Source organism: Panthera pardus, unplaced genomic scaffold, assembly GCF_024362965.1.
Source record: "Panthera pardus isolate Hobbes unplaced genomic scaffold, ASM2436296v1 HiC_scaffold_15, whole genome shotgun sequence".
NCBI lineage: Eukaryota > Metazoa > Chordata > Mammalia > Carnivora > Felidae > Panthera > Panthera pardus.
This window is the reverse complement of record NW_026526710.1, coordinates 87879027-87895424: the sequence shown is the minus strand read 5'-3', so window position 1 is coordinate 87895424 and position 16398 is coordinate 87879027. Positions and strand designations below refer to the sequence as shown.

At 53.3% G+C, this 16398-nt stretch overlaps 1 protein-coding gene across 11 annotated transcripts in view; it reads right to left on the bottom strand.

The window, feature by feature from the left end:
* ATP9B (ATPase phospholipid transporting 9B (putative)) overlaps positions 1 to 16398 on the bottom strand; it is a 252976-nt gene that overhangs the window by 109899 nt on the left and 126679 nt on the right. For 9 of the 11 annotated variants that reach the window (XM_053902858.1, XM_053902856.1, XM_053902864.1 and 6 more), the window contains one exon: positions 8965 to 9041. The exons of the other annotated variants lie outside the window; for them this stretch is intronic. In XM_053902858.1, coding sequence (XP_053758833.1) covers positions 8965 to 9041 — 77 coding nt within the window. The remainder of the gene's footprint in view (positions 1 to 8964; positions 9042 to 16398) is intronic. 11 annotated transcript variants of the gene reach the window in all.

The window sequence follows — 16398 nt, the reverse complement described above, 5'->3', positions numbered from 1 at the left end:
CAGAACCTTCGAGAGAGCCACCTCTATACACTCTTTCTCGCTCCCAGTGTAAACCGTCCAACATCTATTGCGTCTGAGGAGCTCGGAGGGCAGGAAGCAATGTGACACAGACAAGGACACAAGCGTTACCCCAGGTGACACGGGTGCTCCCCCGTTTGCTGAGCACGAACCCCGTGCCGGGGACACACAGACGTGCGGACCCGCACAGTCCCTGCGGGCAGGAAGCTCGCGGACTAGAGGAACCGGCAGACAGACAACGGGTCACGTCTGTCCTAAGGCTCAGGATCGGCGCAGGCGGTTCTGAGTCCGTGCCGGGACCAGGCCCACACGGTCCCGCGGTCAGTGGACGGGTCGCTGACGACACGGGAAGTGCCCGACAGGCTCTCCCAGGACGCCGCCTCGAACCGTGCCTTACCGCCACCAAACAATAAGAAACTCAACTAACACGCCCTAAATATCCGCCCCGGGAAGGCTCCGCTCACTGTGGGGAGAGACTCATTAACCCGCAACTGGTATGTTTTGGGCTCGCTTAAAACTTTTCCGATTGCCTCTTGGAGGCACAGGGACATACGCTGGCACGCCAGTTTCAATCTATACCGGAGGTAAGAAGGGAACGTCTGATGTGTAATTTATCCCCCACAAGTTTCTGTGTCCTGTGTTCAAATGACAAGAGTTCAAAATGTCATTCTGACTCAAGGCCTCAAAAAAGTTTTCATTTTGATGGTCTTACGCAGTTTAAAAACAAGCCTTTCAGAGACGTCTGGTGTGATCACAGTGGGAAAGCTCTCACACTCACTCACACACGATGTATTTTAAAGTTTTACAAAAGGTAATTATTAGCTGACACTGCTAATTACAGAGGAGAAAAGAAGCCATTTAATTTCATGTTAAATTTATCATACACATGTTTTAGTTAATGCGGTTTTAAAAAAAGAAACTTTGGTACAGTTGCTACTCTAACGTCAACAACTCAAATTTTTAAAAAACAGTAGCATCCAAATACATTTTCAGATGCATGAAAAGACAATTAAGTTGAAACCAGATGTTTTAAGATTTGCTTCTGAGGAGTTTTTAAAAAATTATCACTTAGAAAAAATTAACTGTGGAGGGAGAAGAAATGAACAGCTCCTTCGGAAAGCTGTGCAATGGCTCAGAAGGTGTGGCAGGAGCTGTGCCAGAGGCTCGAAACCACAAGGGTGGCCAGCACAGGACAGGGGTACCCACGTGGGGCTGGCACAGGATGGGGGCGGGGGGGTATCCCCACACAGGACCGGCGGGGCCGGGGGGGGGGGGGGGGGTTGTGTTCCCACGTGGGGCCAGCGGAGCACCGGGAGGGGGGTGTTCCCACACGGGCCGGGCTGTCTGGGAGGGCCTCGGTCGCTGGCAGCGAGCTGGAGGCGCCCCACGCAAGGGGCCAGCCCCGAGGACAAGCATGTCACACGACCTGCCGAGTGCTGGCCAGTTGGTGCCCCCCCCACCCCCCGCCCCCAGATAGGCTTCTCGCTCTGAGGAGCCAGGTGGGGCCAAGGACCCTGCACAGTCGGCCTCTCCAGGGCACAGAGAGGAAACCAAACGACCTTCCCTCCTAGCTGAGCCGGCTGGGACTCCCCGCCCAGGAAAGTCTGCTTCCGGCCACGCTCCACACACGTGACCTGTTCCCGACCCAGGATGGCCACGCCGACACCCCACTGCGTGCATGGTGACACAGCCCTCCTGGGAAGAAGACACCACTTATCGGAGCAACGGGGACATCGCGCTGCCCCCCAGCACCCCACCTTCCTCCAGTTCGACGACGGCCCTGTACTCTCGGGCCTGCCCCTCACCGGCCCCTCAGAGCCCCTCAGGATGGCCCGGGGGAAGGGCTCCGTTTTGCGAGCTCACACAAAGTGAGATGGAGACATCGTGATATACAAGGCTGCACACCTTCCAGAAGCTTCTAACCATTTTTATGGCCTCGGAATAAGGTTTCCAGGTTTCAAAAAACAAAAACAATTATGAAAACGCTTACTTGCTTCTTGAATGAATTCTACTTCTTTGTTAAGATTTTGATTACGAAGAATTTAACCAATACGGCTTGGAAATGACAAAATACAGTCAAGTATTTTCACTGAACACACAACAAATGAGAGGAAGACCTCCTCGTTGAGAACTCCGTGTCCAACTAAGTCTCTTTAGTGAGACCAAGTATGTATTTTATTTTAAATGATAAATAGGCTTGTGTTCCTACTTAGAACACCTGCTTTATAATCAGATTCATATTTAAGAGGAACTTAGGGACTAAATCCAGGTTTTCTGGTGTAGATATTTGCTGCATACTCTGATAGAGCATTATGTCCCAGATGTTATCATTAGGACTGCTTTCGAAGCATTTAGCATTTTGCCTCTTTATTGCTTTCCTGAAATTATAAGTTTATTTACATTCACACTGCTGATGAAGAAACACAACTTTTAATTGTGAGCAGCTGTAATATTAACGTGTGCAGTCACACAAGTGTGGCGAACGCGGTGTAGCGCACTGCCCGAGCGCCGAGAGCCACCCGGGGTCCCGTCTGCACGCCGCTGAGCTACTGGTTCCTCTAGTTAATCTTTTCCCGAGGAGGCTTTCAAACACCACGGCTTGTTAATGTTAATAACAGCTATCCAAAACAGCATTCCCGGAGCTCGACGGAGATCCGCCACGATGCCGTGCTCGACAACACGCAGCGCCTTCGTGAGGCACGTGATCGCGTTGCTAGCACGTATTTAAACCCAAAGATGTTTTATTCCTCAAGAGGGCAACTATGAAACAAATTAAGGGGTGCACCGATCGCACGCAGCCATGAGAAAAGAGAAAAGTAAGTTACTCTGTCGTAACGTCTTAATGGAGGTCAAAGCAACTTTTAAAATATTAATAAACTGTCCTTTTTAAAGTAAGAAAAGTGTTCTCCAGAACAGCCTTGGTATCGCACCCTGCAAAGTGCAGCCTGGCCGGTTCTGTTTTGTTCTGTTCTCTGCAAACGCCCGACAACAATGCAGGGAAGAGGCTCTAATTCACATAATGGCACATATCACCTGTCTGTCTGTCAGTGAGACGTCGGAGAGCATCTTTTTATTAGAAACGCGAACCAATATGCCCGAGGGACTACAATAACTGCTTGAAGCAATCTGTATTATCGCCTCATCCTGGATGCTTTTGCTCTGAGCAACTTATTATTATGAATGGCATGAAAATGGCAACCTGTCACAATTGATTTTTCTTAACCTCCTGCAAGAATTTTTCTGTCTTAAATGTAATCAAGTATCATCTTATTAAATATGTCTCAAGCTAGGTTTTATAGAACAGTCCATTATTCAAGTTGCATTCCTTGTAATTTAAACTTTCACCAAATATTATTAAAGTACTTAGTAATCAAAACTTTTGATTTGTTCGAAGTTTTAAGATAAAAATTTCAAACTGAGGGGCGCCTGGGTGGCTCAGTCGGTCGAGCATCTGACTTCGGCTCAGGTCGTGATCTCACGGTTCATGAGTTCGAGCCCCGCCTCAGGATCGGTGCTGACAGCTTGGAAACCTGGAGCCTGCTTCCGATTCTGTGTCTCCCTCTCTCTCTGCCCCTCCCCCCATCACACTCTGTCTCTGTCTCAAAAATAAGTAAACATAAAAAAAAAAATTTCAGACTGAGTAGACCCCACCTCCCTGCTCTGCACCTGCCGTCAGTGAGTGCGGGAGAGGGAGCGTGCTAACCCTGAAAAGGAGCCAGGAGAACTTCTCTTTACCTCAGATGTTTCCTCCATCTGACAATCTGGTAGGATTTATTGTCAATCCCCATGTCTGGATAAAACGTGCTACGTTTTCTTAAAAAGTATTCTGGTAAACCCTCGTAATATTCATAAAGCTGTATGTTCTGATGACATAAAATTATCAACTTAGATTTCAAGCATCACTTTAAAAGGATTCATTAAAGTGGGCCACTTGTCAGCAAGTGGGTTTGGTTGTAGCTTAACTTGCCTACAAATTCTCTTTCCTGTCACGACCACTAAGGAAAAGGCGGCCTGTGTCACGGCCCCCAGACGAGGCTGCATCTCCCTGCTTCTGACTCAGGAGATCTAGGAGATCCCCGGGGCGGCCTCAGTGCAGGCACAGGTGACGCCCAAGTCTCCAACCCTGCGCCGCTCAGCTGGGCCACGAAAGAAGGCTGTGTGGACACAGAGGGGTCACAGAGTAAGACAGGTGGCTGAGGCAGCAGCTAGAGAAACTGCCTGAATTTCTGTCTCTCAAAACGCGTCCTTGGGACAGAGTGGTAACCTCTGGGACCCCAGGAGAAGTGCAGGGAGGGCTCCCCTTCCTTTTCTGCTTGAGCTTTTCAAGAAGCAGCTAGAGAGGAAAGAATAGACACAACGAAGACAAAAACAAGTGGCCCACTTGAGGCTTGGAACGGGAGACGGGTAGAAGGACAAGGTTAACAACAGGTTTTACGAAGCAGCTCGTCACGGTGGTTACACAGCCGGCGTCCCTACACGTGGCTCCAGGAGCACAGATGCCGGTGAACAGGCACGTCTGACCTCCGTGGGGAAGTCACACTCACGTCCCCGGAGCCAGCGGGACACTGCGGGGTGCGGGGCAGGGCCACGGGCCGCGGGGACGAAGGGTTTGTGACGTCGCGGATCACGGCCTGCGGCACGCTGGCCGCCCGTCCGCCTCGTTGGGAGGCTGCTGTCAGCCCTGTACCCCCCCCGGCCCTCCCGCCCACGACCCGGCACTTCAGAGCGGCCACCGGGGCTCCTGACCGACCGTAGGCCTGAGAAGGCCACACCCTCCTTACTGGTTCCGTCACTAAGCTGACTCCCAGCAGGGGGCTCCTTACCGTCGCTCTGGAGTTGACGAGCCTTCACCGTCAGGTGCGGGTCCTCCGGGGCTTCCCGTCGCGTCCCGCGTCCCGCTCTCCACCGTCTCCGCTGTGGCGACCGCTGGCTTTGGCCTTCCTTCCGCCAGCACGGCGTTCACGCGGGGCTTTCCACCCGGGAAGCTGGAAGCAGCTCCACAAGCGAGCACGCGCCTGTCTCCGCTCGCTCGTGAGGGCGGCGGGCAAGCGCATCCCCGAGCGAGAGGGGAACCGCGCCCCTCCGAACCCAGGAAGCCGAGAGAACCTTCTCTCCACACTGGAGTCACTGCCCCTGACAACCGTCGGCCCACGCGCTGCATTTTCTCCTGCGTCAACCGAGCGCCGCTCTCCTTCCACGGAAGGCACCGGTAGCTCCGCATTTTCTCACCGCAGAGAAACGCAATGGATGACATCCTGGCCCCGTGCCCCCCGCCCGAGCGTCTGGCCCCACGGGAACGCGGGGCGCACGACGACGTCCACGTCCGCAGGACTCTCCCGGCAGGGCACGGGCTAGTCCCTTTCCGTGGCTCTCGGCCGCCCCCCGCCGCTTCGGCCCTGCCCTCCTGGCACCCCTCCTCCGTCAGCCCTTCCCCGCCCGCACCGCGCGGGGTCTCAGGAGGCTCGTCTGGTCTGCCCTGTACGCACGAGGCCCGGACACTCTCATCCGCAGCCACGCCGGGGCAGCCAGCGGTACCAGGCCATCGAGACGCCCCGCTTCTCCCCGAGAAGACGGCCCGTACCCTCCCGGGGCCACCCTCCCCGGAGGAAGCCGCGGGAGTCAGCAGGCAACCCGCCGTGGCCGGGGCCTCCACCCCGGTGCCACGGAGGCCCGTGTCCAGGAGGCTCCCCGAGGGGCCGGGAGGACCGCCGGCTGTCGCGTCGGTGGCGCGCCCTGAGGAGAAAGGTCTCGGTCGCGGGAGGCCGCCGTGGCTTCAGGGCGGTCTGAGTGGCGGCACGACGCAGAGACGGGGCTCACAAGACGCACTTCCAGCTGCGGCGACTCTGCCGTCGCGAGCGGCGCGGTCAAATTCCGCCGACCACCGCGTGGGTCGGCGCCCCGCACGCTCGCCGCGCCCAGGGTGGCCCCGGGACTGAGGACGACGAGCAGTGTGCCTCCCTAGAGAGGGACACTCGGGTACACGATCCGACTTGCCTCTGAAGGGCTTCCTTGTTTCCAGTAGCCGTCTCAGAAGTCCAGGCACACGGGGACCTTGTGCACACAGGGTCTAAGAGCGAACGGCACTTTCTGTCCTCCTTTCTTCGGGCATCTGGGTGTCACCACTCAGCATGGGTCCTCCAGCATGGGCCAGTGCTTCCCCTGGAGAAACTACAGCTCTCCTCTTTGCCCACTGCAGCACGCGTATAACGCTGCCTGAAGTTTTCTCTCCTAAACCTGGCACTTAACGCTTCGAAAGACTTAGTAACATACGCAAACGTGGAGATTTTCTTCTTCTTATTCCTTCATTTACAGAAGTGTTTTCACAGCACGTGGCAGCTCTGTGACCCTCAGCGCCCTCACGGAGAAGCGAGCCCCACGCTGACAGGCGCAGCCTTCCACACGGCGATGTCCCTGCTCTGAAACCAGATGACACCGTTCCCTCTGAGGGCTGTGCGGACTCACGACGTCACGTCCACAGCGCCTGCCGCGTGTCGGCTCTGCACCTCGGCCTCGGCTACCACGGTTACGCTGATTTCCACCAGAAGGGGAGCCCTGAAGGCTGACTTAAGCACCAGAAAGGTGCCAGCCGATGACAGCACGTTTGCTCCACACGTGGGGCTGACAAGTGGCAGGGCAGCGTTTTGAGACCCATTCTGCAAAACGCCAAAGCCACCCTTTGTTTTATAGATACTTTGCATTAACACCAAGGAAACTTAGAAGGCTATTTTTTTTAAGAAGGAGGGAGTGGGGAGGAGGAAGAGGAGCAAGAGGAGGAAGAGGAGGGAGGAGGAGGTGGAGGGGGGGGAGGAGGAGGAGGGACGGGAGCAGCGGCAGAAGGCCGTGCACACGGGCACTCAGGGGTCCCCGGGCTGCCTGGCGTGGCGGCGTCGGGGAGAGCGCCCCACGGCTGCTTGCACAGTGAGCATCTCGGGACTGACGACGAGGGCTGGGCTGAAGAAGCATGGCACTCGTTCACCCCGCACAGTTCACTTGACAGGAAGACAGTAACGTCGGGGGACGTTTACTTAGCAAGACACAGAATCAAGCCACTTGCCCAGGGCCACAGCGCTGGTTGGTGGCAGCACCGACTCTGACCAGTAAACCCTGGGCCAGCTCCTCACCGCAGGCAGCAACGGGAAAGGTCGCCTGACCACCCCCGCGCCAACACCCACGGAAAAGAGCACGTGAGCCAGAACCACAGGCGCGTGGACAGCGAGCTGCGCACGGGGACGGTGGGAGGGGACAGAATGTAAGCCGCGCCAAAGAATAAGGTGCCCGGAGACAGGAGTCACGTCAAATGACAGGACAACTTCTAAGATTTTAAAACTTAATATTTAAAATTGAATTTACCCTCAATATTCATCCTAAAAGTAAAGCGATTAAGGAAAAAAACACACCCTACGACCCACACATGCATTATTAGAACATTCTAGTTTTGCTTACTGAAGAAAAAGAGTGACCGTACTTCCCAGAAAACACAAGCATGTATGCATGTGATTCTGTCGATAATTTAATAATTTATTCTCAAATAAATTTAACTCTACTGAGGAATTAAGGACTCTGATTTCTTCAAATTAGTGCAAAGCTGTGATATAATCGACAAGGATAATTCTCCCGGTTATCACAATCAGAATTTATACTAAAATGCTAGCAGTACGACATTTCTCTTTCGCTTTAGTCAATGTGTCACACACAGAGCCATCTGGGAGTCCTGACAAACACAGTGTTCGTCAAGCTCACCAGGACGACTCGTGTGACCCTGGTGGAGTCCAGGGCCCTCCAGACCTGAAGCCGTCAGTGCCGCTCGGCTGCACGGCAGACGGGGAGACATTCAGAGGGTCGCGGATGCCTTCCTAATGTTGGAAGGGTTAACCATTTTACTTTATTAATTTACATTTATTTCTTTATTTTGAGAGGGAGAATCCCAAGCAGGCTCCACGCTGTCAGCACAGAGCCCTACGCAGGGCTCGAGCCCACAAACTGTGAGATCGTGACCTGAGCCGAAATCAAGAGTCTGATGCTCAACTGACTGAGCCCCACCCAGGTGCTCCAGAAGGGTTAACTATTTTTTTAAAACAGTATTCAGCTAAAAAAAGAAAAGAAGAAACACATCTTATCCTTTAAAATATCTCCTCAAAGAATTATTTCACTTCTGTTGCTTTGTAATAAAAATTCCTACAAAAGTTAACTTTTTCTAATACTCACAAAGCAAGGTATGGATCCACGAAGAGTGGTTTCTTTTTGTTCTACTTAGACACACCTCCAATTATATTTCAAATAAAAATGAGTAAAATGCACAGTTAGCATGAACTTCTCATACAGTAGGCATCAGCACATACAACATGTATTATCCAAACAACAGCTAACAATTCAAACTTTTTGTTACAATCTAACTTACACACACATGCTGACTACATAAATAATAATTTTAGGAATATAACAAATACAATCAATTTAGAAATATAATCAAGCGGTCTTTAAAACTAAAATCTGATTTTCAATATGCTTCTTATGCGATGCAAGTAACTTAAATAAAACAAGTTTAACCATGCCATACTATCAAATTAAATACTATAACATGTTAATATAGATTCTTTTATTTTAAAAATGAACCATCGAGACAAAAAATTAAAACAAATTATAAAATAAATTGAAGAGACCCACAATTAACCATCAAATTACAGGCAAATTATATGTCCAATAGAGAAAACTTAAGAGACGTAAACGACTCTGATTAAGCAAGAAAAGACACTGTCGGAAGCTGTTCAGTTTGAGCATGCTGTGACACAAATACAGAGAGTTCACATCTGAAATCACCACCATCTCTGGAAGTCTGTTTTTACGGTATATATTAAGCTCAAGCAAACAAGCTCTTCGAAGCGCAGCACTTTCTTACTGAAAGGGAAAATCAAGTCATTAAAGCAGCCGCTCCTTAATCTAGCCTACCTTATTTTTTGGATTGGATGTGTTCATTACACTTCGAGTCTCTTTTCCCGTATAAATGACAACACCTATTACAGTACCTGCAAAAACACGAGAGCGGTCCTTACCGAGAGGCCTCGGAGTGAGCACAGAGAACACTTTCTAATCAACGGTCTTGATGGAAAATATTATTCACTACTTAATTTTATAGAAGCTTATCCAACAGCATATTTGACTGGGCTAGTTCAGGAAAGTCTAGTCTCAACTTCAAAATAAACTCCATTCAACATACAACTCAAACGATTCCTCAAGCAACGCCTACGCACATTAGAAAATGCACGACTATGCTTTTTCCCGTCAAGGGAAAGGGTGGCCCCTCATCCGTTCCCATCTACCGGTGCTGGAGGTACGTGAGGAGAGGCTGCGTCCCGGGACCCGCGCCCCCGCATGGCACCGGCTGAGCCACCTTCCCCGCACGAGGGGCTCGGGCAGGACCGCGAGTCAGAGCCTCTGCTGACGCTCCAGCACAGATACAATTAAAGCAGTGAGAGACAATTACACACAAATTATTTGATTTTGAACGCGGATATCGTTAGTCTTTTTTATTCACGTCCCCCGGAGGTGTGGTTTCCTAAGCGCACGCGATCATTTTGTGGCCTGTCAAGCGTGAGGCAGAAGAATGAAGAAACACCCCTGGAACAGCCCCCGGAAGGCTCAGAGGCACTCGCCTCCGCAACGTCAAACGAAAGCCCTTTCAAGTCTGTTTCTAAACTGCAGCCGGGCATCATTTACATTCCCGGTTTTCTGGTTTTCGTACGTTCTGGCGGTGAGAAGCGATTAAGGTGAGGGGACGGTCACGTCTGCAGCTGCCGAGCAGGACTCACGGAGACGACGGTGATACAAAAACTCTGTGACGTCACGCTACTGTAACGTGTGAAATGTCGCGGGTCATCAGGACCCACGGAGGGCACGTGATCTTAGTGAGCCCCTGGGTGCACGCGAACAGAAAGCTGCAAGTTACTCGCGCGACCCTGCGACCGGTCTCCTCCGCAGAGCGCTCAGGGAGGCGGGAGATGGCACAGGACCTCAGCAGTCGTATCTGCAGAGGTTACACATTTTTATTTGAAAATAAGCATCCCCCCGCCCCCGCTCCCGCTTTTAACTGTGTGCCATCCGGAAAGCTGCGAGGCTTGAATTTACCGTGTCCCGAAAACAGAGTGACCCCCGTGCAGCATGAAGGCTGGCCCAAACTGCACACAGGCTACCTTCCCGTGGTATTACCCAGACACGCTTCGGAGAGCAGCCCTGTACGCAGCGCGTGGGGGACACAGCACATACACAGTGCGACCGGACCGGAAGGGACTTTCAAAACCAACACATCAGACGTTCTTTAGTCAGTGAACCAAAGGCTCAATCTAACCGGATCAGGATTTTCTCCCTTTTTTGCCCATCAAGTTTAACTTAACCAAAATATGAAAGTGTCTAATGTCACAGGGCACCTGGGTGGCTCAGTCGGTTAAGCGTCCGACTTCAGCTCAAGTCATGCTCTCACATTTGGTGGGTTCAAGTCCCGGGTCGGGCTCTGTGCTGACAGATCAGAGCCTGGAACCTGCTTCGGATTGTTTGTCTCCCTTTCTCTCTACCCCTTCCCTGCTCGTGCTCTGTCTCTGTCTCTCTCAAAAATAAATAAACATTAAAAAAAAAATTTTTTTTAAGAAAAAATAAAAAAATGAAAGTATCTACTGTTAAATAAGCTAATGTTAAAAAAGCAAAACAAAAAAACAACAAGACAAACTACAAATTATTTTTAATATTAGCAGAACAAACAAGTCTCAGGACAAAAAAATTAATCAGGCTACAAAACCTGTCCTAAAATCCAGACAAATTATTAGCAATGTTCACTCTAGGCTGGCATCACAATTAAAAGCATCAAAATAGGAGAAATAGTGAAAGCTAACAAGAAACAATTCACTCAGATTTACACAGATACCATACAGAATCGGACACACACAGCTCTCGTACAAAATCAGACACACACAGCTATCGCACAGAATCGGACACACACAGCTATCGCACAGAATCAGACACGCCCAGGCATCGCACAGAACCGGACACACACAGCTCTCGTACAAAATCAGACACACACAGCTATCGCGCAGAATCGGACACACACAGCTATCGCACAGAATCGGACATGCCCAGGCATCGCACAGAATCGGACACACACAGCTCTCATACAAAATCAGACACACACAGCTATTGCGCAGAATCGGACACGCCCAGGCATCGTACAGAATCGGACACACACAGCTCTCGTACAAAATCAGACACACACAGCTATCGCGCAGAATCGGACACACACAGCTATCGCACAGAATCGGACATGCCCAGGCATCGCACAGAATCGGACACACACAGCTCTCATACAAAATCGGACACACACAGCTATCGCGCAGAATCGGACACACACAGCTATCGCACAGAATCGGACACGCCCAGGCATCGCACAGAATCGGACACATACAGCCCTCGTACAAAATCGGACACACACAGCTATCGCGCAGAATCGGACACACACAGCTATCGCACAGAATCGGACATGCCCAGGCATCGCACAGAATCGGACACACACAGCCCTCGTACAAAATCGGACACACACAGCTATCGCGCAGAATCGGACACACACAGCTATCGCACAGAATCGGACATGCCCAGGCATCGCACAGAATCGGACACACACAGCCCTCGTACAAAATCAGACACACACAGCCATCGCACAGAATCGGACACACACAGCCCTCGTACAAAATCGGACACACACAGCTATCGCGCAGAATCGGACACGCCCAGGCATCGTACAGAATCGGACACACACAGCTCTCGTACAAAATCAGACACACACAGCTATCGCACAGAATCGGACACACACAGCTATCGCACAGAATCGGACATGCCCAGGCATCGCACAGAATCGGACACACACAGCCCTCGTACAAAATCAGACACACACAGCCCTCGCGCAGAATCAGTCTGCGGGCCACTCCCCCACATGTGGTGAGTATTTAACAGAGTCCTCGTGTAATTTTACTTGCATCATCTACTCAAGTCTGGTGAAGGCTCTCATGTGTGTTACCTCATTTCATGCTCAACAGAAATGAGTCCTCCGTGTGGAGTGCATTTTCTTCGGAGCCTGTCACGCGCTCTGACTGCTAACGTCACTCAAATCAGCACGAAGTATTTGGAAGACTCTCCACTCTCGTTGACAAATGGCACCTAGTTACGGACCGGTATGGGCTAAGAGGTCGCATACGCCCTGTATACGTGGCAACAGTGTGCATGTGGGGGAAGGGGATATCACGAGACCAGGGAGGGGACACGACAGAGCACAGCCATCAGAAAGTCTGACGAAGATCCCATGTCGTAGAGACAGACGGACCCAGAGAGCCACTGTGCACTATCAGTCAGGAACCTGCCGGGTCGGCACCCGTCTCCACAAACCCCCGAGCACGGGCTGCCCATCCGCTACAGCGATTCCGCGTGCCCAGGACGGTGGGGACGGCAAAGACTCCGGCCAGCGGCTGAGGGTGCTGGTGACCCAGGTGCCAGACCCCACCCGGATGCACACGGAGAGACCGAGGCCGGGGACGCGGCTGCTGCTGTGCCTCGCACCAGGTCTGGGCTCCACCAGCTGTGCACACAGTCGGGGGGGTGGGGATCGGATGGGCCGGAAGGGAGGGCAGAGCTGCCTCCCCCACCTCCTAGCTGCCAAGACCGCCCGCCCCATGACACGCAAGGTTTGAGAAGCAGCAACTCCCAGCCCTTGTTGGGAGCGATGAACTGCGTGCTGGCGTGTCCCTGCGGTCCCCCCCCCCCCCGCTGTAGCAGTGCTTCACCACCACGCTGTCGTGTGCACCCACACCAGAGCTCTCGGGGTCGGGTCCCTCCAGTGGACCCTAGGGGGACAGCTTCTCCTGCCACCTCTAATCCACCAACCTCTCTGCAGCAGGAGCCTCACAAACTATGCATGCTAAAGGGACAGGTTTGATTTTCAAATTTCTGATCTGTCATGAGGACTAGTTTTAGAAAATGCCGTGCCCAAAATTACCAAGAAAAATGAAACAACCAAAAACCAGAAACAATATATATGTACAAATTCTTTTGACACTGAATTACTTCATATCCAAAGGGGTCACCCTGGACCCCCGTCTGCACACACACCCATCAGCCCTGTCCGGCGGGGGGGGGGGGGGGGGGGGGGGGGGGGGTTGTCACCCTGGACCCCTGTCTAAGCACACGCTCCGCAGCCCTGCCCTTGCGGGGGGGTCACCCAGGACCCCCATCTGCACACACGCCCAGCAGCCCTGCTCTGGGGGGCGGGGGGGGGGGGGGGTCACCTTAGACCTCCGTCTGCACACACGCCCAGCAGCCCTGCCCGGGGGGGGGGGGGGGGGGGGGGCGGGCGGTCATCCAGGACCCCATCTGCACACACGCCCAGCAGCCCTGCTCTGGGGGGGGGGGGGGGGGGGGGGGGGGTCACCTTAGACCTCCGTCTGCACACACGCCCAGCAGCCCTGCCCTGGGGGGAGGGGGGGCCGGTCATCCAGGACCCCATCTGCACACACGCCCAACAGCCCTGCTCTGGGGGGGGGGGGGGGGGGGGGTCACCTTAGACCTCCGTCTGCACACACGCCCAGCAGCCCTGCCCTGGGGGGGGGGCGGTCATCCAGGACCCCAACTGCACACACGCCCAGCAGCCCTGCTCTGGTGGGGGGGGGGGTCACCTCAGACCTCCGTCTGCACACACGCCCAGCAGCCCTGCCCTGGGTGGGTGGGTGGGGGGGGGCCGGTCATCCAGGACCCCAACTGCACACACGCCCAGCAGCCCTGCCCTGGGTGGGGGGGGGGGGGGGGGGGGCGGGGGCGGTCATCCAGGACCCCAAGTGCACACACACCCAGCAGCCCTGCCCCAGACGCACATCTCTGCTTCCAGGCTCTTGGCAGTTAAGTGTGCTCAACCCTGGCTACCACGGCCGCTCTCTGGGACATGACTCTGCTCTGGAGAACGTTTACGAATCCTACAAGGGGAAGAAGAGGCGGCACCGTGAGCATCTGTGTCTGCCCCTCTTGTGGGACCCTCAGCCCTCGGGTCCTCTGTGTTGTTAACTCGAGTCCTCGACCCCACGCATCAGAACCCCAGGGCCGAGGAAGGTCTGTGTTCACTTCACACAGGAGGCAACCTGAATCCCGTTGACACATAACATTTAAAAAAATAAGATTAAAAAAATTCCAATCTTTCCTTCTCAACTTGTAATCAAGTATAAAGAAGACACGAGCCCTTAATTGCTCACATTATTAAGGTTTTTTAACTAAGGTAAGGATGTCTTAAAATACTTCAAATTAATGAAAACAGTTTGCATTTTTTAAATGTCCAAACACAAATTAAAATTAGATGTGTCTTATTTAAATTTTTCTGAATGGATGGTTTTAGAGCTACAGAAATACTTTCTTGGAAGACAAAATAACCCTGGGCAAACTGAAGTCTGCACATCATGGGGCAAGAAACGGTTCTCAGGACGGCAAGCGTATCTGATGCCTAATGCGTGCACCGCCAGGGTGCACAAGCAGGGGCCACCGGTGAAAGGTCACCTGGAGAGAGGGCAGGAAGGTGGGTACAGGGAACGAGCCTTCCGGTCGGGTGCTTCTCTGTCTGTGGGGAGACAGGCCACAGTCCAATACGCAGGGAACACAGGATCAAATAAAATGAACGGTTTAAAAAGAGTGTCTTCAATATGACGGGAACAAAACAGAACGTAACTCTAGACAGAGAAAATGTAAAATCTGTGACCGACGTTAGCTAACGTGTGGTATATTGTAAATATTTGTCTACAAACTATAAAATGCTATGGGCTGAAGGGTGACCGCTGTGGAGGACAGCCACCTGGATTCAAATCCTGACCCTGGGACAGCCCGGCCGCGTGACCACGCTAACGTGGGCCTCTCTGAGCCACAGTCCGTGGCCCCGTGCAGCGAGACGAACAAGGTGAGGCTCGGTGATCTCGGGGGTCAGTGAGGTGAACAGGAAACAGCCACGCGGAGGAAGCGTGAGCACAGGATTCGGAGATCTCTCCTGGTGACGGTGCCCCCTCCACGGTGACTCCAGGGGGCACCGTGAGTCTCCCCTCCCCGAGGCCTACACGGCCCGAGACCTGGCCTGCGCCCCCTGAGGCTCTCCTGCGCGTGCTATCCTTACTTCCTCTTTCTCTTTATTTTGAGAAATTTTTAAAATCCATCAGTATGAAAATCCTGAAACACCTCATGGAATTTCTATGAAAATTGTCCTGTATGCCGTCACCCTCTCTCTGGGACATGTAAGGCAGTGTATAGCCAAGTCCCCGTTGACCCTCCATTCCCTAAAAGGTGAACACGTACCCACACGGGCCCTCGCGCACACGCGCACAGAACCGCCCTGCGTGTGTGGCCGTCTCTTCTCCGTGCGCCAGGCACGCGGACATCACCCTCTTCGGCCCACGGGGCACCAGGCCCTCAAGCGGCTGCGGGTGCGACAAGAATCCTCCCACACCTTTCCGCCCCCTCATCCGTGCACCTGTCTATTCCTCAATCTAAGCCCCCCCCCCTGCTCTCACCAGGTAAGGACTGAGGCGTCTATGATTTCGGGGCGCCCTCTCCTTCCCTGTGGCACTTCACACAGCTTGACGTGGCAGCCTCACTTTAGCAGAGTCTCTCTTCCTTGCCCGTGAGCGCCCGAGGCCAGGACCCGTAAGCACTCGCCCCACGCTGCATCACCAGCGCCCGGCCCGGAGAGGGATTCTTACAAAACCACCAGAAGAGCGACTGAGCTCCCAGACAGAAGGGCGGCCAGCGTCGGGCCACAGGTAAGACACACGGCCCTCCCCTGATCGCGTCCTGGCCTCCCACCCCTACCAGCATCCTTCAGGCTTCCTTCTTCTCAGATTCAGTCCCACTTACCACTGGCAAGTCGACTACTTTTCTGGGAAAGCTGATCATCATTTAGATTTCAATACTCCAGAGATCTTCACTTTCCGAAACGTAAATTTAGGTGACCTTCCTGTTCAGCCACTAGGAGTACTCCAACATCCTCCAATTTCACTCAAAAAAAGTGAAGGACCTTTACCCTGGCCCCCAAAGGCCCAACATGAACTACATCCCAAGGTCCCCCCTGCCTCATCTAATACTTTCCTCCCCGAAAGACAACCCACCACAGTGGCCTCCTATGAATTCTGCGGATGACTGAGGAGGAGTTGGAAGATCCCTCAAAGGCCACCACGCGCCCCGGGCCCTGCCCCGCCGCCTCTCGGTAAGGACCACGCGCCCCGGGGACACCGACAGGCTTGCCAAAGAGAGTCCTCACGGCCAGCAGAGCGCCCCTGCCCCGAGGCACGGAGAGCAGGCACACTGCTCGCGGCGGCTCTGGGCCCT